Source organism: Melanostigma gelatinosum (assembly GCF_949748355.1).
Source record: "Melanostigma gelatinosum genome assembly, chromosome: 20".
NCBI classification, from domain to species: Eukaryota; Metazoa; Chordata; class Actinopteri; order Perciformes; family Zoarcidae; genus Melanostigma; species Melanostigma gelatinosum.
In genome coordinates, this window is record NC_136653.1 from 4,110,768 (window position 1) to 4,133,417 (window position 22,650).

General features: G+C 43.7%; 3 protein-coding genes across 3 annotated transcripts in view; 2 read left to right on the plus strand and 1 right to left on the minus strand.

Moving 5' to 3' along the window:
• reck (reversion-inducing-cysteine-rich protein with kazal motifs) overlaps positions 1-6,600 on the plus strand; it is an 86,996-nt gene extending 80,396 nt beyond the window's left edge. Inside the window, exon 21 of the mRNA XM_079292473.1 lies at positions 1,746-6,600. Coding sequence (XP_079148599.1) covers positions 1,746-1,967 — 222 coding nt within the window. The 3' untranslated portion in view covers positions 1,968-6,600. The remainder of the gene's footprint in view (positions 1-1,745) is intronic.
• Positions 6,601-16,704: 10,104 nt separating this feature from the next.
• Positions 16,705-17,344, minus strand: LOC306794142 (gamma-crystallin M3-like; the record flags this gene model as incomplete). Its single annotated transcript, XM_079292074.1, has 2 exons — positions 16,705-16,983; positions 17,069-17,344. 2 exons carry the CDS (start codon positions 17,342-17,344, stop codon positions 16,705-16,707), a joined length of 555 nt encoding a protein of 184 aa, XP_079148200.1.
• Positions 17,345-22,400: 5,056 nt separating this feature from the next.
• The window catches only part of tgfbr1b (transforming growth factor, beta receptor 1 b), a 55,268-nt gene continuing 55,018 nt past the window's right edge, over positions 22,401-22,650 (plus strand). The window contains exon 1 of the mRNA XM_079291580.1: positions 22,401-22,467. Within this exon, the coding sequence (XP_079147706.1) occupies positions 22,404-22,467 (64 nt within the window). The 5' untranslated portion in view covers positions 22,401-22,403. The remainder of the gene's footprint in view (positions 22,468-22,650) is intronic.

Here is a 22,650-nt window from a genome sequence, read left to right on the forward strand (position 1 = left end):
CGATTGTTTGTGCCTCCACAGGTTTGCTCCTCGCTGTGCGTCTGCCGCCTGAATATAAAAGTTATTCAACTGTTTTCCACGGTTAAATTTTTGTCTTTTTTAACCCATGGTTCTTCTCTAGCTTCCCTCTTTAAAGCCCAACCTGTAGCACTGGCAGCTTTACATTGAATCATTGATACTCTTATACTTTAAAAATCATGTCGGTAAGTCAGACAGGCTTCCAGAGAGATCTGACTAAGAGTAAAGGTCACTGGACTATATAAGCTGCTGTGCTACAGTGACAAGGACCACTCTGTTCTGAAAAATACTCAATTTGAATCATTAAAATAATGGAACACGTTGCAACCTTTTTGGCAACAAAGAGATTTAAATAAAAGCAGAAGAATGACGTCTCTCTCGAATGGTAAAATGTCACTGGGTTTAGACAGAAGAGCCAGAAGAAGAAGAAAGACAAAACAAACTAGATTTAAGCTTCTTCTGGTGGCTGTTAGTCTTAGCTGTTACTAGGCAACAGCAACTCCAACTTGTTTGAGAAGTAAAGTCATTTTCCTCCCCGGGTTGATGGAGGTTGTGCCAAAACAAAGTCTCCACATCTGAGCACTGCACACTTAGCACTTATGCTGTGCTCCTGAAATAAAACTCTGGAAATGAATAACGCTTTTCATGCAAAAGCACAGCCAGCAGCCCTGAAGCTGAATGGAGAAGCACAGAAAGGCTTTCCATCCAGTCACCAGGGTCATACCAACTAAAGCTCTTCGTCTTCAGTCGTCACCACCAAACTAATGTTCCCACATCAAAGTCCACATCGAGCCAGGTAACGTGCAGCCGCCCGTTTCATTCAAGATACTACAGGAGGTGACTTGTGTGGACTTGGGGTAGCGCAGTATCCCAGAATGCATTTGTGTCCAGCAGGGATGGCAGAGCATTTGACCCTGTCTCATAGCTGTTATTTTCACAATAAAAGCCCCAGACATATACACCTCCAGGTCTGAACAGTGAAGCCAATGCAGAAGTGCCTTAAAGCTGCATTCTCTCTAGTGTCCACCAGGGGGCGACTCCTCTGGTTGTATGAGAAAATGACTCTACTTCTCTCTTGATTTATTACCTCAGTAAACATTGTAAACATGAGTTTATGGTCTCAATCTCTAGTTTCAAGTCTTCTTCAATACAGCATGATGTTCATTTAGTACATTATGCTCCATTTAGAGTCAAACAGACCATAAAGCAGGGGATGCTTTAGGGCGGGGCTACACAGTGATTGACAGGTCTCTACCACGGTGTTGTACGATAGGGAGTTGTCCGTGTTTTCATCTTACAAGTTATCCTTTCACGGTGTGTTTTCCCTTCATGAAAGTGAAAGGTAGGGTTAGTAATCTTTTTTAAATGTTTGTTATGTATTTGTTGAAATCCTTATTACAGCCTGACACAAACAATGAGTCAAATGCTCTGACGACAAACTCCGGTATGAGCCGGTCCAATCACTTCATTCCAACCGAATGCAATGATTGGACGGGCTGCCTGCACGTAGTCAGTACTCATTGCTGTCTTCCACTAGCTGCTAGCTGGACAGCTGTGAGACATGTTGGTTGTTTACATTCATAATGATCATTTTTTAGCATCCAGTTTGTAATAAAACCAAAGTGCCTTTAAAGCCCAATAAACAGATGAAGACAGAGCGAGAGGCTGGCGGTGCTGCTGTGCTGCCTCAGGTGAGGAGTGTTGAGCGAGCTCTCTTCTGTTTCCAGGTTGAAGCCTGCAGCAAGGAGGCCGAGAAGATCGATTCCCTGATCAACTACGCCAGCCCCACGCTGGTCTCCCACGTCCCCCTCTCCGCGTTCCTCGCGTCCGAGATCAAGACCTCCTACATCCGCTCGTCCGGGGGCGCACCGCCCTCACCCCTGCCCCCCGGCCTGTGCTTCCTCCTGGGGCTCCTCATCGCTGCGGCCCCTGTCCTCCAGCAGGTTTAAGTGCTTATTGTTTCCCACCCACACAGCCCCTCCCTCACTAACGCTTGAGTGTTCCAAAGTACCCACGCCTCCCCATGAGGTGAGTGTGTGTTCGGGCGGTCATGGACCAGGAAGAAGATTCGGCGACAATCATTCCTATTGACTCACCTGCGTGTCAAACAATCAAGGCGTCGGGAAAAGCTGTTATCGTGAAAGAGCTTTTGTATGAACAGTGTTATTCAGTGGATGAGTTACTCACTGGGTTTCCCTTCCAGTGAAGTGTGTGTGTGTGTGTGTGTGTGTGTGGGGGGGGGGGGGGGGGGGGGGGGGTGTGTGTGTGCGTGCGTGCGTGCGTGCGTGTGTGTGCGTGCGTGCGTGCGTGCGTGTGTGTGTGTGCGCGTGCGTGCGTGCGTGACCTTTAAGAAGCTTTTGACTTCATACCAGCAGTGTTTATCCATTAGTCCCAGCAGCAGGCTCTCCTCTGAATGTTGTATACCGTGGATGTAAATTTCATGACTCCCTCTGTCTTGTTTCATGTGTGTGTGTGTGCATGTGTGTGTGTGTGCGTGTGGCTGTGTGTGTGTGTGTGTGTCTGTGTGTGTGCGTCTGTGTGTGTGTGTGTGTCCGATTGGGATTTCAGAGACAGACGAGGACAAAACATCCCTGTCTGGCAGCACATCTGTCTGACAAATTACCCAAAATTCCCATCTGTCACACGCTCTCACACACAAAGAAGTCGGTGTCAGTCAACCCCGCACTCCTCTGCTCAGTGGGATCCAGGTGTTAGATGGAGTCTGATCAGCATTAGTGCAGGGTGCATGTACATGGACCTAGTGTTTTCAAACCTCTAACCTCAGCAGTGTTAGTGCCATGCTCATGGACTGAGTCAGCCTCCAAAGTCGGTCGTAACTACTGACCAAACAAAATGCCGGAAAGTCAATCAGAGAGTTGAAATGGAGAGGGAGCTGGTGATCCAGGATCTGTATGGGTCGCGTGTTACAGCCTCACCTGATGACATGAAGCTTTTCTCCATAAACCAACCCGGGAACACTTTATCTGATGTGGTGTTCGTGAAGCATCATCGCAATGTGACGCATTCGTAACAACGTGATGAATGTCTCTGGAAATGTATATGCATAAATAAATAGATGGAGCAGCAGCTAGCAGGATAAATGTGCACTTCATGCTGTGTTCTTAGTCTGTCAGAATAAGCCACGTAGTATATTGAGCGACCGCTATTGAACGTTACAAAGTATAATGAGTATAGCAAGAGAACAAGTCTGCAAGGAGTGATTACGAGGGGTCAAACAAACAGGACCTTCACTCATGAGGCCACTGTTTCATCGCTTTCTCCATTTAAAAGGGTCGACAGGAATGCTAAGTGCCTAATTTGTCTTTAGAGGGTACTACATCAATTTACTGATACACTTTCACAAAGTCAGAGGACCTGCAAGAGACAGATTCTTTCTTTTTTTAAAGAAAAAAGGAATATTCAACATGCGATATCCTGACTTTTAGCGCCCGAGTATCGGATCCTAGAATTCCCATAATTCAACTTGATAAACTTTTAATTCGATTCTTGTTGTCTGATAAACTCCACCATCATATGTTCATACTCTCCAGCCCAAGCTGAGATAACCCTGATTACATCACTATGACATCATCAGGGTTACTCCCCAAGAGCCACAAATCACATGCAACCGTTTTCCCAAACCTATAGTAGGCCTACTCCCTCTGACTAGTACATTGCGGTAGTGTCTCTTTAATGAGCTAAAACGTGCCAAATCATCGTCTTTCTTCATACTTGTTGGAGGTAGGTGAGTGACAGTGACATCAGCATTTGTGATCCCTGTGTTGTGAGTGTTGGAGGAGCACTGTGCTGGAGTATCTCATGAGCACCACCAGTGATAAACTTCTACCGGGACGTTCCCCAACAGCAGAGCCCGGATCACCGCTCCCTTAGTGCGAGGCCAGTAGCTCTGAAACACATTAAAAGGGACGCAGCCATTTAAAGGACAATCAGCTAGTCACTACCCACAATCCACTTTGGGTAGAGAAGGTTTTCCACAGTGTCTTATACGAAGTAATAATGAAAAATGCAATAACTTTATATTTGTTAAGAAGTGTTTCTATGTTTGATGTGTTTGTGATAACGGTTGAGCTGATGATCACCGATGTGCCATGTTATTTTTATGTTATTCTTTATTGCATGATGACAATTATGAAGTGTTTTTTACTCCAGAATGTACTACAGTGTGTGTTCTATGTGTGTTTGTCTATCTGCCTGTACAGCACAATGGGTCCCCCTTTCTAACAGTATTACTGTGCTAGGCAGCTCTGTCGCAGATAATTTGTATTATTATTATTATTGATATGGTTATTGTTACGTTTGATGTCCTTTGGAGCCAACATGAATCTGGTTACTTTTTAAGACTTTGTGTGTCTTCAGTGTTTGATTTGATTTCAAGTCGCATTAGAAAAACTTGGCTGAAGTTGTAAAAGTCAAAGTTTTCTGCTCCTGATGAATTATTTCTCAGATGAAAGAATTGTTCAGCATTTGGGGAAAAGAGCTTTCTCTCCGAGAGTGAGATGAGAAGATTGATCAAAAAATCTAATTTATGTGCGTCAAGTGCAGAGCTGGTGTCTGGACATGGTCTGCTTAGCTTAGCTTAGCTTACACACTGGAAGCAGGGGGAAACCGCTAGCCTGGCTCGGTCCAAAGTTCAAAAGTACAAACGCTTCTAAAGCTAACGCATGAACACCCTGTGTCTGGAGAAACGTAAAAATGCCAATTTGTGGTTTTAGAGGGGAGTCTTTTTGGAGTTATATCTTAGCAAACAGCTCGCTAGCTAACTAACATTAGCTCCGCCGGTCATCCTCATGTTTAAATGTTTGCAGCTAACTCGCATGAAGATGACAAACCTGCAAAAGCGTCTTCAATATGAATTTGGTGGTTACATACATGATATTATGGTAATGAAGTGCTCTGTAATGATTCCAAAAAGACAAGCTAAAGCTAGCCTCATTGCTGCCGTTTCCCCCTGCTTCCAGTCGTTATGCTTCAGCTAAGCTACATGTGTCCTGTCTACAGCTCCACATTGATATTTATCTTCTCGTGTCACTCTCAGAAATAAATCTAATCACCGAAGTTACCCAAATGCTAAACTATTCATGGATTGTGATGCGTTATATTCATGTTTTACTGCCCTCTGGAAGCTGAGGGAACAATTTGAATGTGATGTAAATGCAGAGTTGTGGAGTTTAACTAAAGCAATCAGCCAGGTTTGTTTTGCACTTACATCATGTTTGAGTCCTCTCACCAAAGAGTGTTCTTTTCTTTGCATCATCACTGTGTTTGACTCTGAGTGCCATACATTTCCAAAAAAGGAATTGGAAGAATGTCAACAGGATGCATATTTCATGAAATATATATAAAAAAAGCAATACCACAACCAAGAGAGTTTACTGTGTGTTTCATCACAAACTGTTGTGAGACATTTTCAGCTCAGCATTCACCACCTGGAACCCAAACACGAGAGAAGGCATACGTCTCTTTAATTACACTCATTGTTGAAGCTTCTGGTGCAACAAGAAACAGTGTCAGTCAATGTAGTTCCAGACTCGCCTGCTCTGATGTATCATTTGTTAGAAAAGTTACTAAAACCTCTCAAAACTTTTCAAATGTCCTGGAGCACAAAGTGCTCCAGGACCAAGACATTAATCTTTAATCCACCGAACCACAAGTCCAACCTGGGAGTTACGTTCTCTCTGGCTCACACACAGACACAGACACAGACACACACACAGATGCACACACACACACAGACACACACACACACACACAGACGCACACACACACACAGACACACACAAACTTTCTCAGAGGAGCACCTGAAGAAAATGATCCATGACGGTGTAAATCCAGTCTGCACCTTGTTTCAAGTAATGTGTCAAAGTTAGGAAACAAAGATGATTCAGGGGTAGTGGACACAAACGTGATGGGTGATCTTTTTAGGAACCTGGTTATTTCCACTATTGTATTCATATCTTATACTGTGCTGTATTTTAACCTCATTTTACCTCACTTCAGGACCTTTTGTAGACGGACCGGTGGATTGAAAGTCTGCTAACAGCATTCTGACAACTGGAGGTAATCAAGCATATATATATAACCATGGCCATAAGCAGGATTCTATAATTACAGCGGCCCAAACAGTGAACTTATTAAAAGGCTTTGTGGGCACACCACCAGAAAAAGACTTGAATCTAAATATGTATAAACTAAGATGTTTAGAGAGCATTCACTTTGACAGTCTGTTGTGTTACTAACACTGAAGCGCGTTCACACACATTCCGTTTTTTGTCGATTTTTACGGGCTTACAGTTATGGTTGAATACACTTATTGTAGACTACTAACTCTGCTGAGAGTACTTACAAGTGTACTTACAATACACTTACTGTAAGTCGCTTTGGATAAAAGCGTCTGCTAAATGACTGTAATGTAATGGTTGTATTCGGAGGTACACTCAAAACATTCGACCTGGCAAAATGACCTGGCTACGCCATTAGTCCACACAGGAAATACCGTTTAACTCGTGCACTCAGTGTGATGGTCACAGAAATGCATCAACCAGAGTCCGGCCAGTACCCTCGACGTACGTGAAGATGCTGCTGCAGCTTTAATTATTCTTGGGTTGTTTGTCTCTTCTGAAATAAAAATGGCTCAAGTCGATCATGTTGTATTGGTATTAGATTATGAAAATTAAAAATGTTACAAAGCACATGAACAGAGTGACAGATGAAGGTAAGAAATAGCAGCAATGTCACTCAATGCTAACAGCAGCTGAGGCTGATGGGAGGATCAATAATCCTGCCAGTCATGAACCAAAGTGTTGGACAAATGAAAATGTTGATCTGCTGGTGGTGCTAAGGGGAAATGTTAAGGAATCACCAACATTATTTGAATTCATCGTGAGCGTAGTCTGACTCAGCAGATTTAGCAGTCTACCATTGGACTTGGCACTCTCCTCCCCTTCGCCTATCTGTTTCACAAGGGCACCGCTGCTGCAGCCTGTGCTTAGAGGCGACTGTGCTTGGTTTCAGAAAATACAAACAAGTCGGTGTCATTTTCCAGTGTCAATGATAATATGTGGAGCCAGACCTTTATTGTGGTGAACTTTGCAATCCCTTCGTGGCTAAAAACACAGATTAGTGCTTCTTTAACTTTACCTTCAGCCAAACCAATGTGCCTGCAATAGATATTATATTTCAACTCTGAGACCACAGATTATCCTCCAAAGGACCAAAGGGCTCAACAGAGATAAGATTCACCAGTATGACGATGGACAAGACGGCCAAACTTATTTCAGTTGTAGAACAAAAATGATAAGAGTTGTGGGTTCGGCACATGTCCTTCACCGTCGCTGCTGATTGACAGGACATGCATGCTGGGATAATTCAAATCAAACAAGTCAAATTACAAAACATTGTGGATAAAAACGTCTGAGTAAGATCAGCAACTTTGAACTTTGGCTAAATGGGGATTTTGTGTGTCTGATGACGTGTCACAAGTCCACAAGTACACAAATACAAACAAGAACACGGGACGTTTAATCAGAATTGAACGTGATACATATGATGCATCAGAAAGTCAGCGGTCTGTGGACACCAATATCTATCCAGGAAATATCAGACTGCTGTTCCCTAGAACCCTTGACAGAAGGAATCCTTTAGAAGACCATCGTCCGCTGCACTAAGCTGACCTGAGAACCTCACTTTTCAATCTTATGATGTCAGATGGAAATAAATGTCAATATTGAATTGTTAAAGTGAAAATACTCATGTTGTTGACTGACCCTCCAGTGGAGTCATATCAAACAGATAAGAATTGCGCAAAACTCCAGAGAATCAAAGCAAAGATAAAGTTTGCAGTTTAGCAACTTCACACTCATGTAGTCGCCAGCATCTCTCCCTTTCCAGGATCGTCCCATTGTGATTTAAACAACATTTCAGGGGGAGTCCTGGCCAAGACGGCAGCATAGGTTTCACTCAGAACAGACTTTTGCATGAAAGCAAAAATAACAGACTGATATGAATGAATTATGAATGAAACACAACACTAAGACAAATGGGTGTTTAAGTCCTTAAAGGATAATTCAGGTGTATTCCAACTCCGGCTTTGTGGTTTTGGCCATCCATCATTATCCCTTTGCATTTAGTTGGAGCAATATCGTTTTTCCAGATCTCAAGAATTACTTTGATGAATATGTTGACAGAGCCAATAGAAATGATGGTCCAAACTATGAAATAAGAGCAAAGTTGGAATAGACAAGAATGATCTTTAAGCTGTGAAGACGTTGGCCTTGGGGCTGCCAGCAGTGTGCTGAGATGATCATCAGCGGGTTCTCACATGTGCAGGTTGTTGTCTTTGGTGTGAACCAGCATCTGACAAGGACTCGCATGAAGCTTGTTCTCCGGACAGACTTTTAAGACTTTGGCAGCCATGAGGCATTCAGAATGTCACAGGATATTTTATACCGGCGGGACTGTCCGAGCTGCGTCTTAGCGGGTCCAAGAAATACACAGTGCGATGAGTAACATGTCACAAACAGAGCCAAGAAATGTGCATGTGTTTGTATTTGGCTGAACTGAGACAGAACTTCGATAGTGCAAACAGAGCACAGTCCATGTTTGCAGAGATAATCCACACACCTACATTATTTAGTGAGGATGAAGTCCAGCTCTCAAGCAGGGACTGTGACATCCTTGTTCAGAGTCCACCTTCAAATCCAGTTGGTTCTGTTCTCATTCTATGCATCTAGCTAATAATCGTGTAACATGAGAGAGTGATAGTGACAGTATTCATCCTTCTGAGCGCGCCGTGTGATTTAAAAGCCCGTACGTTCACACACACGCACTGTAGTTGCCTGTACTATGTGGTTAATGTACAACGTGATGACGTTCTACAGACGTGTGGACTAAACATGTTGTTTTCCATCCAAACAACAGAACAATAGCCAGGCTGTACTGAATACCTCCATAATCAGGTGAAGGCAATATAGTGTTGTATTTTGTATGGTCTAAAAATATGTCTATTTCATTATGCAATTTAAGTTCAATTTTTCATTCATGGGCAAGGTCTTCAAAGTGCACGTCCCTCTCCCCAGCCAGGCCCTTCACCTCTTCATTCACAGGCCTTATGGTGCTCTGGGTCTGAGCAGGGCTGTCCTTGTGCACATCCCCTCCACAGCAAGAGGTGGTTGATGAAGGAGAGCCCAGTACAAATACATGTACCATCTTACCCTCACTACAAGAAGCGGTGTGTGGAGTTCCCTTTGAAGTGCACGCTTATTAAACTTCCTTGTCTTAGTCGGTTCTCCACTGGCTCCCTGGCTCACCACCTACCTCAGGTTCAACCACACCAAACTCTCACACATTCCAGGACCAATCAGTTGCTGCTCCCTCCGGCCCTGATCAGACAAAGCATGTTTTAGCAGCCTGGGCAGCGGTTTCAATTGTTACAATTAATGCTAATCTTTTGTGTTTCGGGGCGCACATGGTCCATTTCATGTATATTCAATACAATCAATGTCCTCAACATCATTTATCATCAGGCATTTCTTTTCACAGTGCCACTCAATGCAAGACAGGAAGGACACCGTGAGCTGATATTAGACACATTCTTACAGGATAAGATGATAAAAATAACTCTCTTTGAATGCACTGAAGGGATTTAGGAAATGGAAGTTACTAAAAGTCTAATCAGAAGCTGGAGGACAGAGCTGTTCATGTACTCTGCTCTGGCCTTGGCTCTGGCCTTGGCTTTCACTCTGCTACAGCAACCACAAATAATCTGCTCTTCCTGTACGCAGGCAGACATGGACTATCTGTGTCACGTCTATCTGTCTGTCATGCAGGACACAAAAAGCACAAAGATCAGTGGAGCCATGTAACAAAACAATCAGTCTTTAATCTACTAGCTGATGAACTCTTTACTCCTCTCAGCTGTTTGGGATTGCATTTTTAAACCTGAACCTTACCATGAACAGCAGTGAATGTCAGTCTGGTATAAAGGTTTTGCTGTTTTAAGGTTATAAGTTTATATTAGATTTTATATTTGAGCTTTTAGGCATTGTAGGCGTTGGTTTGAATTTAGTTTTCTGTAATAGTGATAGGTTGTTTCCATCAGGTCTGGGACACTATTTAAGGCAAACACTGACCCTCAATGTAACATTTTCACTTCCTATCGCAATTGATGTAATACAGGGCAGCATAGTATATCTAAATAAATGGTTTCCGTTCCACCAGATTCAGGAATCTGCGAAATATTATTTCCTTGTGTTTGTTCCAGGAGAACTCATAGACCTCATGCGATAGTGAGTCACTGTAGCATCCAGTCTGACGTCCGTCAAACACCAGAGGACGAAGGAGCAGAGCTGCCCCGAAGGCCTGTCAATCACGCTGAAGGTACAGGGTCCGTTCAACGCTTAGATCGTTTGTTCATTGGATTTAATCCAAAGTGACAGGAACGAGGAAATAACCAACATCCCGCCACCAGGAGACTACTTCGCCAGGAGGAGGATGTGCAGCGGCTCCGGGAGCCAGCCCACTGTGGCCCCCAGGGCTGGGGATTGCACTGGCTGAATGCTAGCTGCTACAGCTAACCGATAACTGAAGGTCCCCTACTGGCCCTGAGTAAATACTATGGTGCTGCTGGTACAGCCTTTAGAACAAAGCATGCAATAAAGTAACGTTTGTAAAAAACAGTCTGACCAGTCACAGAATGTTGTGTCCCACGTTTTCTGCTGATTGACCCTTCACTAAGTCCCGCCTCTCGTACGCTGACTGGCCAATCATAGTGCAGCATCGGCTAGCTTCCACAACTAACCAGCTGTGTTCCATAGACTTGTGCAATGATTTCAGATTTTCTTCAGTTTCAGGTTTTGGGAAGGACTTAGCGGAGCGTCAATTATGAGAAGGCGACTCATCATTGTGAGATACGGAAGTCGTAATTACAAGATGAGATCATAACATAACTTAACATGTCTGACCCTGATGTTAAATCTCCCGAACTGTTGCAATACCTTCCCCTGACCTGAGGTGTTATTGATGTCCTGTGGGCTCTTAGGTTTTGTCAGACTCCAGTCTGGACTTGGCTAGTCATCCAGGGCCGTGATACCTCAGACAAAGTCCTGATTGTTCTTTCCAATAGAAGACAGTAAGATACATCTCCAGCGCCCCCTCCCCGAGCTGCCTCATTACTCACATGTCATCGTTGCTGTATCACATCTTGCTGCTGGCACGAGTCAACCCCCCCTCGGGGTCGCCACAGCTTCATCTTCTGACTCCTCCTCTTCCTCCATCATCTGCGATTGCCGTCTTTCCTTTCTCCTCTGCCCGCCTGTGTGCCTACTATCGGTGCAGATGACTGGGCGAGGCGGCGGCCTGCCCTTCTGTGAGTGTTAATGGGACCAGCATCTCCATCTGTCCCATCAGCAGCCGCTTGTTCCTCCAGGACGCCATCTGTTGCCAACACATCCCTCACCATCACAGAGACACACAGGACGGAGAGTTGAGGTAGAGAGAGGAGAAAAAGAAGGAAATGAAAGAGAGGGAAGGTGAACGAGTGAAAATAAGAATATACTCGTCATTCTGTGGAGGAGCGTGTGATCTATGTCTCTATTAGTGCAAACATGACAATACCTGAAGCAGCAGTCAATTCACTTCACTACTACCACTGCATACATCTAGCCGAACCCCACGAATGTGTTTACGCTTCTCCTTTTATAGAGGTTCCTCTCTCATCAGTGGGATTAGAGCGCTTTCTTCATGTTCTAGTCTGCCAAGAGACCTTTTAATTACAGCCTGCATAAAGATGAGTTCGGCCTCATTAACCATGATTATCTGCTAGAGGCGCTGGATGTCTGTTTTGTAGCTAACTTCCAGGAAATTACATTTTAAATCTTGATCTGAAAAGTGTGAAATGACACGACACAGACAGCTGTTCATTTCAGCAGCAGAGATGTTGCTGCTTGTAAATGTGGGCAAAACAATCGACCTGCAAGGCAGTATAGAGCGCAGTTGAGTTTTTTATTTTCATATATTTCATGTCATTGTGCCCTTTAGGGGCCAAAATACATCTCTGATCTGCTGCTACCTTATGAACCATCCCGACCCCTCAGGTCGTCTGGGACCGGTCTACTTTCTGTTCCCAGAGTCAGAACTAAACATGGAGAAGCAGCGTTCAGTTTTTCTGCTCCACATATCTGGAACAAAGTCCCAGAAAGCTGCAGGTCTGCTGAGACCCTCAGCTCATTTAAAGCAAGATTAAAGACCTTTCTGTTTGCTGCTGCCTTTAATTGAACCACGTTCAATTAATATATTAATCAATTTCCTGCATTTCTGCATTTTACTACTGCATTTTATTTCTTGTACTGTTTTTTAATGTTTTAATGAATGTTCTTAATTGTTTTTAAATCTCCTTTTCTTTTGCCTTATGTTTTGATGCTTTTAATGGTTTTATGTGAAGCACTTTGAATTACCTTGTTGTTGAAATGTGCTATACAAATAAACTTGCCTTGCCTTGCCTTAAAGCAAAAAGAAGAAGACAAGAAATACGTTTTTTGTTTTTTTTAAATAAAAAGCATAATGTTATTTTACTGTTTCTTTTTATCTGCTTAATAATAAATGAATCAAAGTATGTCATGTTTATGATATGCTGCCCATGTGGCCTTGCTTAATAGGTCCGTTATTACAGGAGCGAAAGAGGAGTGTCATCGTCTGGTACAGGAGTTAAAATGTAGCATGGGGGGCGCCAGGTTAGCTCTACTGTAGGACCCCATGTACCAAAGGTGAGTGTACCACAGCGGTCCGTTGCCCCTCTCTCCCCTTTCCAGTCCCAGCCCGGTCTCAGCAAATGGCCCGCGAACGTCTCGACAACTTGTACGTCATTTAGCGTGCAATAATAACAGCATTCTACCTTTCTGTGTCATTTTACATCACGTAGTCTGTAATGAATGCAATGTCAACACATTGGCATGAATATGCTCAGAGCGTGGGACATAGTGTAGAAAGTGAAATAGACTACTTATAGCAGGTCAATCAGTGAATAATTAGTCGTTAACATGTATGATGACAGATGCTGCGTTAATGAGTTGCACAGAAATTCTTTTCGCTTGAACTTGAGGAGGTTTGTGATCGAGTTGTGATTGCCCTGAGCGGTAACAAGATGAATCCCCCCGTGGAGTCCAGACACTGGTGGTGATGGTGCTGATGAGGTTGATGGAATGATGAGTTGATGAAGATGATGAAGATGATGAATCTGTGAAGATTGGGGGACATAGCATGAACGTACGTCATGAAGGTAGAGAGACAATCATATTTAAGAGAGACAGCAGCAAGATGATAGGCCAACCATGTCATTGTGTCGTTGTGCTATTGGATAGAAGAGACCAGCTGATCTAGACAGCTGATATCATGATTGACAGTCCCGAAACATAACAGCAAGGAAATATTGAGTGATTGGCAGATGTATACTTCATGTGAGAGGGGAATAGATCAAACAAACCCAGGACGTTCAACCCGTGACGACCCCTCCCATCCACTAGGGCTCTCTGTCCTGTTTGCTGCCTACTCTGTCCTTCAGGATGTTGATTGGCAGCTAACGAGCCCCACCTGAGGCTGCTGGAAGAGGCCAGCTATAAAGATGCACCACCTGAACATGAGGAGGTGCCTCCTCTCTGACTCCTGTGTAGAGGGGCCGGTTATTTGTTCTTAAATAAATGTCTATTTGATTACTTTTATACTCGTCTTGTCTCCCTCGTGTTGCGGCCTTTTGAGCCGGGTTGTGACACAGGGGACCAGTGTTCCTGTCCAACAGTGTTTTATTACATTAGTGATGTTTGTGAAGTGTTTCCCATACTTACATACGTGTTGTTTACATTTTACTCGGGTAGATTCCTGCTGGAAGTTACTGTACAATTTCCACAGTTGCAGGCATTGTGGCTGAGACTTGCAATGCCAGTTGGGCATGTCTGAGGGAGTCATATACCATATACCATAGCCAAGGCTTGTATTCCTCTGAGTTCATCATCACCAATCAATAAAACGCAGGAATGTAGCGAAAAATAGAAGAACTCACCCTATGAATAACACCACATCTATAGAGCCCAACAATGGGTAAATGTTTTTCACTTCAAAGTTCCACAGGCCCACTTTTCAGTCCCAGCATAGAAGCAGTCTCAGTCATCATCTGAAGAGAGACGCTTATGTGAAGGACTGATCTCAGAGGATGAACTCTCCGTGGCTCTTCTCTCCTTTAAAGTCTTTAAAAGCCTGAATGCAATATCAGATGGATTCTATCAAACCTTTTATCCCCACATTAAAAGGAAACTATCAGGAAATCAACAAGAAGGGTCAACACAGTCTACCAGCAGTTCATGGAATAGTCGAAAAAATGCAATGTATTGGTTTCGACACGTTGTTTGTGTCGCTCAGAGCTAAAACTGCTCTGCGTTAAAAACTATTAGGTTTAGGCAACAACACTACTTGGGTTTTGGAAAAAGATCACGGTAAAACCATAAAACCACGACGTAGTGCCGAACACCGGTCTTGTGGTCTTGTAGGTGAATGTCCTGTGTTTTGTTGGACCAATCCATGTTTTTGTCCTGAGAGACATGACAGACAATTTGTGTCAATGTACACAAAACCAATAGATTGCATTTTGTGACTATTTCAGGACCTGGGCTGACTCAACAAATCTCAAACAATGTGATGTCTATTTCAGTTTAACCTGAATTGAAGCATTCGCAGGTTTTCAGTTGATTTCCACGAGATGAGTGTGCATCGAGCCAGCTGCAGTCTCGAGCTGGACTGATGTTGCGCGCTGACAATTTCGAACGGCAGATCTGCTGGTTGCGTTTTGTGCAAAGTGTCGTTTTGAGTCATTTTTCTTCACAGTTTATTCTGCACATAAACAAGGGTGTTGGAGACTGACACACCCAAACCAGTTCACACAGCTCCGCCATAAAACTGTGAATCGCTCAGCACTTCTCACTAATAACTCACTCAGCACCGCCCGGTCCTGCCAGTCCGTTATCCGCTGTCTCCGTCCGAAACACCAAAAACGTCATTTATTTTGTGGCAGTGATGAGAAACATGATGTGACAGATTGTTCGGGTTCAAATCTAAAGTTTAAAGACTGTGTTATGTGTTATTTGTCTCAATAGAAAAAAAAGAAACGCATGTTCCTGTAAGAAGTGGCTGGAGACAGGAACAGATGGACAACTGTGGTGGACGATGTGACATCAGGTGCTAAAATGAACACTGTATGGACAGTAATGTGTAACATACCAGGGATCTTGAATTGCATGCCATCATGGCCCAAACCTACAGGCATTGCAACAGTCGGTTGCATGAGGAGGAATCTACAACCGCAATCAGCCGGGCTTTGGCAGTAAACCTGCTGACTCGCGTCTCTTCTTGGCAGATCTCTGCCTTGTGCATTGTTTGTGCATTCGATATTCTCTAATAAACTGCCAACAAGGAGGAACACATGATCGCAGTAGTAGCTGGCTGCAGGGCCATGGGCGGAGGGCCTTCCTCTTATCAGCCTCCCACAAGGCTTGTCTCTGTGGGAAGCAAAACAAAACCTCGCTGCGAGATATTCTCATTACGGACAGTGATCCGATCCGCTTTTGTTTAATTGCTTTTGGATTCAAAAGGAACACACAGTACTGGCGTTTTCCGGGCCGAGTTGACAGACTTTGAGATAGCAGGGTCATGGCTAATAGCTGCTGGAGCTCCTTCTGAAGGGTCTTTTTGAATGTGTTTTATTTTTCTTTCAGTGTGATAATAAGTGATTCAGTTTGACTTAAATGGAAATACTGCTGGCTCCAAGTGGCAGAGAAGCTGTCACCTTAAAAATGCTTTAGAGGGGAAATGAAGGTGTCTACCGTCATGGCAACAGCTCCTCCATCCTCCTGTCTTACCTTTTCTTCCTCTAGCTCATCTGATTAAAGCATAACTTCAACCCAGGTCTGAGCCTAAGTCCACCCACTGCAATCATTTTGAAAAAAAGCAAGAATAAGGAAGTGGGCCAGGGGCTGAGCGGTACAACCACCCCACTTCCCTCCACTGGGAAACTCTTTGCCCGGCAGGAGAGCAGGCGCCAGCTGCGGAGAGTACAGTCGCGGCTGTAACAACTCTGATTTATCTAGAGCTAACCCCAGCGCCTCCGTCAGCGTCTCCGGAGCGGCAGTCTGCTCTCCTCCCGGCTGTTACAATTAGCTTTCTAAAGCATCCCCTGCTTTATGGTCTGTTTGACTCTAAATGGACCATAATGTACTAAATGAACATCATGCTGTATTGAAGAAGACTTGAAACCAGAGATTGAGACCATAAACTCATGTTTACAATGTTTACTGAGGTAGTAAATCAAGAGAGAAGCAGAGTCATTTTCTCATAGACTTCTATACAACCAGAGGAGTCGCCCCCTGGTGGACACTAGAGAGACTGCAGGTTTAAGACAATTTCTATTGGCACCACTTTTCAGACCCAGAGGTTGCCTCCTGCTCCTTTAAAAATTATTTATCTTGCTATTATTTCATCTTGCTAATTATTTTAAAGATGTTTTCTAACAGAGACTCAATGTTCCTGCAGTATGTCCATTTCCTTACCGACAAAGAAGAAATTATTAATCGTGCAAAAATGACTTTATTTCGTGACGTTTGATACATTCAGTGAACATTTGATATATGTTTAGTTGCAAGAGTCCATGATGCGCCTCATGCTCATGAACCTGGTGCCGCTCATGCCCATGTCCCTGAAGCTCCTGTACTCTCCGGGCCTCACATACATCATCCTGCCTCGGTAGTGGGCCTGCTCGTACATCAGCCAGTGGCCGTCCATCACGCTGCAGGACATGCAGTCGGACATACGGTAGCGGTCCATGGCGTTGTCGCAGTCGTCCATCAGTTCATGACTCTGACCACCGAAGTTCTCCCTCTCGTAGATCTTCATCCTGAACTGGCCCATGTGCTGTTTTGAAAGAGAATACAAAGGATGCATTACTATCTAGTTTTGTGTGCGGTGTCAGCAGCTGTGCATGCCGTTTGATACCTACCATGGGGATCATACGGCAAGACCTGATGCAGTCCCTCATCCCCATCATGCTCATGTAGTCGGCGTACTCGCCCCTCCTCATGAAGTACTGGTTCCCCATGTAGTTGGGCCGGTCGTAGACCATGAAGCAGCCGCTCTCCACCCTGCACGAGTGACACCTGCTCAGGTTGGAGGTCATGTCGGAGCAGTCGTTCATGCACTCGTAGGAGCGGCCCTGGAAGTTCTTCTCCTCGTAGAAGATGATCTTGCCCCTCATGTTGGTCATGGTGTTGGTCATGTTGTCCGTGGGTGTGATGTAGCTCCCTGAACTGCCTTCCTCCCTAGTTTAACCCTTTCCTTTTATACCTGACCTCTCCCGCAGAGAACCCCCTTACTCAGCAACTCTTTTTTAGAAAGACCTTTTTTCAGAAAGCACACAGTGCTCGTAACACGTGAAAGGTTTGTTTTGTTCGAGGGAAACTAAACGAATACGGGACAATGAACAAAGCTTTTTGTAGTAGCTGGTAGTTGTGTGTGTGTGTGGTTGTGTGTGCGTGTGTGTGTGTGTGTGAGAGAGAGAGAGAGAGAGAGAGAGAGTGTTCCACACTGTCAGATGAGGAGGAAGTCTTGAGGGTGAAGGAAGGTGAGGTGGTGAACTGGGACAGCAAGGCAAAAGAAGGACATCAAAATAAATCAATGTACACTAATGCTGATACTTCTACTACCAATGATAAAAGAAACAATAATGATGATAACTACGTCTTTACTGCCATGTTTCCAAAATAAAATATTATGGAGATTTGTGTTTGTTTATTCAGATTCAGCTCAGGTCCAGCCCCAAACTGAACTCCAGCTGCTCGGGAAGAGACCAGGGCACGTGTGTGAAAATATGAATATGAATATTACTCTTAATCTGTAATTATTGATTTGCTTTCATTTCGTGTTATGTGTTTACAACTTTTAACTACATGTTACCGCTTTCTGTTTTCGTTTCTTTTAAATGCAAATTGAATGTGTTCTTAAAGTCTGGTTTAATATGTGTACCCCTGTATAGCACTTTAAATAAGCTTGTGTCTGAATAGTGCTCTATGTACAATCGCCTTGCCCTAATCGGAGAGAGCTGCTTGCTGCATTGTTTTGAGAGTGAGCGAAAAATGACATCTGGGGAATATTGAGATGCTTTTTAGTCTGCCCCCCCCCCCTCCTACTTTGCCCCCCTGACATCCATCCTCAGACTCTTAATATTCCTCTTCACAATCAGCACAGAGATCCCTCAGTGTGTCATCTAGCGGCAGCGAGGTTTGTAAAGCTTCCACCTCCCAGCGAGGTTATTCGTCATGAGGAGAAGTATGGAAGATGATTCCATATATCAGTTGCTCTTCAAAGCAAGTAACTGCAAAGGCAGCATACAAGGAACATGATCCCATAGGCAAGGACCGTGCCAAGGAATTAATGCCGTGCCATAAAAAGGTGTTAAATGCTCCGCCTGGAGGCTACTTTGGAAGAGGACCCCGTTGCTGCCCGGTAGAATATTACACAACACTGTTAGTTCCGATGTTATATTAATGAAATACTGCAAGAGCCGCAGTGTCTGATCAGAGCAGCGGTTAAAGATGCAAGATACACAAATAAAGTCCTGCAAGCAGCTTATCATAATCATTACTCTGAGCGCTGCAATAGGGTTTAAGCTGTAAAGGGTCATCCTCTTGTGAGCATGATTGTCCTCCAGAAATTGTATCAATCTTGAATTTTTGAAATGTATATATACTTATATTTTTATACATTTGATATTGTGTAAATGTGTAAGATCGGGACAGAAATGCTAAAGGGAAGATCAAAGGGTCAGAAAACATTATAATTCATCCTGTGGGGAACACGAATCAGCCAATGTCTTTATTCAACTAATATGCACCAGCAAATACATGGAGGAAATGATTGGTCACATGTTAACTGACAACCAGTCCTGTAACCACACATGGGATTTTGAAAAGCGGCCTCCCTATGACTGAGGCAGTTCCCATGTAATGCCTAATTCACTCTTTCACTCGGGTTGCAAGTGCTCGTCAAGGGGAACGTTTTGGCCCGATGGTGGCGACACCAATCCGCACCAAATCTCAAAGCAGTGTTGAAGTTTCGGGAAAGAATGAATCATTTTTGTTATTAATTGTTGTCTTTCTAGTCATCTTCTTTTGAATCATAGCAATTTTCCAAAATGCTTTGACAGACAAAGCAAAGCAAAAGCAAGATACAAGGCACTGTAAAGAAACCCAAAGAGTGAGGACGACAACAGGACAACATCACACAGAAGCAAGTCGACAAAGACGAAGATTAAGAAGTCATTTCAAAAAGATTACTGATTCTGAGAGCCTCATCTCCTCAGGCAGGTCGTTCCAAAGCCGAGGGGTCCTGATGGCAAAAACACGGTCGCCTTTAGTTTGAAGCCTTGACAAGAGCCCCACCCGAGGATCTAAGGCTATTTTGGGGCCAGACCTATACGTGCGTTAAAGTGATCAGTAAAACCTTAAAATCAATTCTAATCTATTCCACCTCAGTGTTCCTAAAATCGTAGTTGTTGTGTCAACAATACTTGGTCTATTTATCATTTATATTTCTACTGTAAAATATTGCAGATGTGTTTGAATACATTTTCTGTAGGATTGCAGGAAATAATGAATGGTGTGAGAGTTTCGAGTTCTTTATTCACTTGTGCAGCAATTGCAGAGGAGCAGTCCTTGGCAATGAAAGTAGGCCTCAGGCACCCTCCAACAATGCTCATTAAATATGTACGAAGGGGAAATCCTCCAAGTAAAAGCTAAATCTGAACCTCAGACACACAAAATAAAGAGCTAAAATATAAACAAATCAAATATATAAATCAAATAATATCAATTTGTTTGGACAAAATTGTGTCGGCAGAGTTGAGCAGTCTTATGGTCTGCAGCATGAGGCTGTCCCTGAGCCTGGTGGTGTGGGACCGGATGCTGCGGTACTGACAGTGGTCCCATTGATGGAGATGGAGGACGGGTCCTTCTCCCCGTCTCTTCCTGTCCTTCACAATCAGCCCCTTAGTTTTGCTGACGTTGAGATGGAAGTTGTTGTCCTGGCAACAGGATGTCTGGCCATCTCTCTTGTTCGTACCAGAATGTAAACATGTTTGAGCTGTAAAGTTGGACATTTTAACATTCCTCTGTGGTTGACTCGCTTATCGATGCCAGCCTCAAGTGGCCATTTATGGAACTGCAGCATTTATGGAACTGCAGCTTTTGGCACTTCCGCCCGGTCAAAGAATGCATTCCTCGGGAGCAAGACAGCCAAGTGTCCTGTTTCATTATTGTCCCCAAAGCATGATGTATCAGGATGATCAATGTGCTCTTTGATATTTACTCTGGGTAAATTATTAGTATATTAATCGGGATTTCAAAGATTTGTCTTGAGCATAATCAATAAATTAGTTGTTAGACTAATTAGACTTATTGAAAAAAAATGATCATTAGATGAATCAATGAAAAAATGATCATTAGATGAATCAATGAAAAGATGATCATTAGATGAATCAATGAAAAGATGATCATTAGGTGAATCAATGAAAAGATGATCATTAGATGAATCAATGAAAAGATGATCATTAGATGAATCAATGAAAAGATGATCATTAGATGAATCAATGAAAAGATGATCATTAGGTGAATCAATGAAAAGATGATCATTAGGTGCAGCCCTAGATGCAGTAACTTATTGCTAGCTGGCAACAGCTGTTTTTCATTCTGCAAGACTACAGTGACAGTACAGCAACAGATACCACGTTTTCTTTTCTCTTTATTTTTTGTCGGAGCATTTAATTAATCGATCGTCGTCGGTATGTAAAGAGAACAGAAGGTTTGAATGAGCGTTTTCTACTGTTCCACACGTTGCAAGTCACCCTGGATGCACGCGCCAGCTAAATGGCAAAATTGTAAATGCAAATGAGACAGGTACAAGGCCTAAAACATGAACGGTGTTTGATTACTGCTCAGAGCAGGTGCTGCCTTTGTGAGAGTGTGTGTTTTAGGGGGGTGGGGTGTTAGGGTTTCCGAAGCAACATCTGTTTAAGTAAATATAATATTCAGGATTTGAAATAAGATTCTATTTATTTTCTCCTGTTTCTGTTGCTCTGTTTATTTGACCGGCAGCTTAATTCTGATTTCCCATCTTTTAGGCACAACAACAAAATATTGATATGACAGCGTACCAGCCTATTTGTGTGTGTGTGTGTGTGTGTGTGTGTGTGTGTGTGTGTGTGTGTGTGTGCATGCAGGGGCCGTGCTGGGCTCAGTTGGACATCAAATAATAGGCCATCATCAATCCCTGTCACACTCTCCAGGGACTAGGGAGGAGGGGGAATGGGGGCCAGGTCAAAAGCGAGAGTGTGTGTATGTGTGTGTGTGTCTACTCTAAGAGATGGAGTAAATGTGGACGAGACAAAGGAAGGGTTCTAGGCTTTAGAACAATGTACGAGGGATGTGTGTGTGTGTGTACGCTGCCGAGATAGAGCATCTGCCTCTGTATGTGTGTGTGTGTGTGCGTGTGTGTGTCTGTGTGTGTCTGTGTGTGAAAGACTGACATATGGAGCATGCACACAGGCCTAGCCACAGCATGTCATTGAATCATATCTTATCTGCAGAGAGTAGCAGTATTGGCAGCAGTAAGAATGTTATCTCCGCTTTGCTGCTGATGTTGTTATTATGGTATTTTTCCTTCAGTGAGAGCCACTGTGACATGTTCTTTCTGTCTGACAAAACGCGTCATCTTCCTCGCTGACCCCCCCCCCCCACACACACACACACACACATCACAAAGACTACTTTTCTGTGGATGTTTCTATTTAAAGCAAGGCTGTGTGAGCAATAGTCAGAGCAACATACACATCCTGTATGTTGAGCCTTTGATGGAGTGTTTCCTATGTGTCCAGACTGAAAAGCTGTACATCTCAGACTGAAATAGTTAAAAGTATTAAAATGATATATAATAATATTAGGAGTTATTTGTTTTGCTCACAACAAATAACTCCAGTCGTTAAACTAAACAAAACAAAACATGAATCAAAACACATATATTAAAGAGGAAGACCTTAATATGAATGTAACTTGATGAATGTATACGTTTCTCGTTACAGTGAATAGCAACAGTGTTTGTTTACAGCAGTGGCAGAGTTGCTAAAGTGGGGCGGGTGTGGTAGGTCCCTCCGCCAATCAGCAGTGTTCCTTCACCGAGCTCGCGCTAGGGAGGCGGAACTCGCGGCCCTTTTAGCCAACCAGCGTCTACCTTCCTCAGCGCTGGGAGAAGTTAGCAGTCGGCTGCCAGTCCGGTCCGTAGCCACGATGGATGCAATACCATGCCTTTTGTTCGTCCTCCTGTTCGGGACAAGGATACAAGAAAACACCGGTAAGTGCCCCTTAAACGGACAATTTTGAGTTGTGCGTCGGTTTTTTTCTCGCGTCTTTCTCGGAAGTTGCACTCTCGGATCGGACCAGTTCTGCCAGAAAACGCTCTTTGTTCAAGAAGCCTGAAGAAGCGGAGAGTGTGCCTAACTAAGATGGCGCAGGGTCGGCGGCCAGCCTGCTGCTG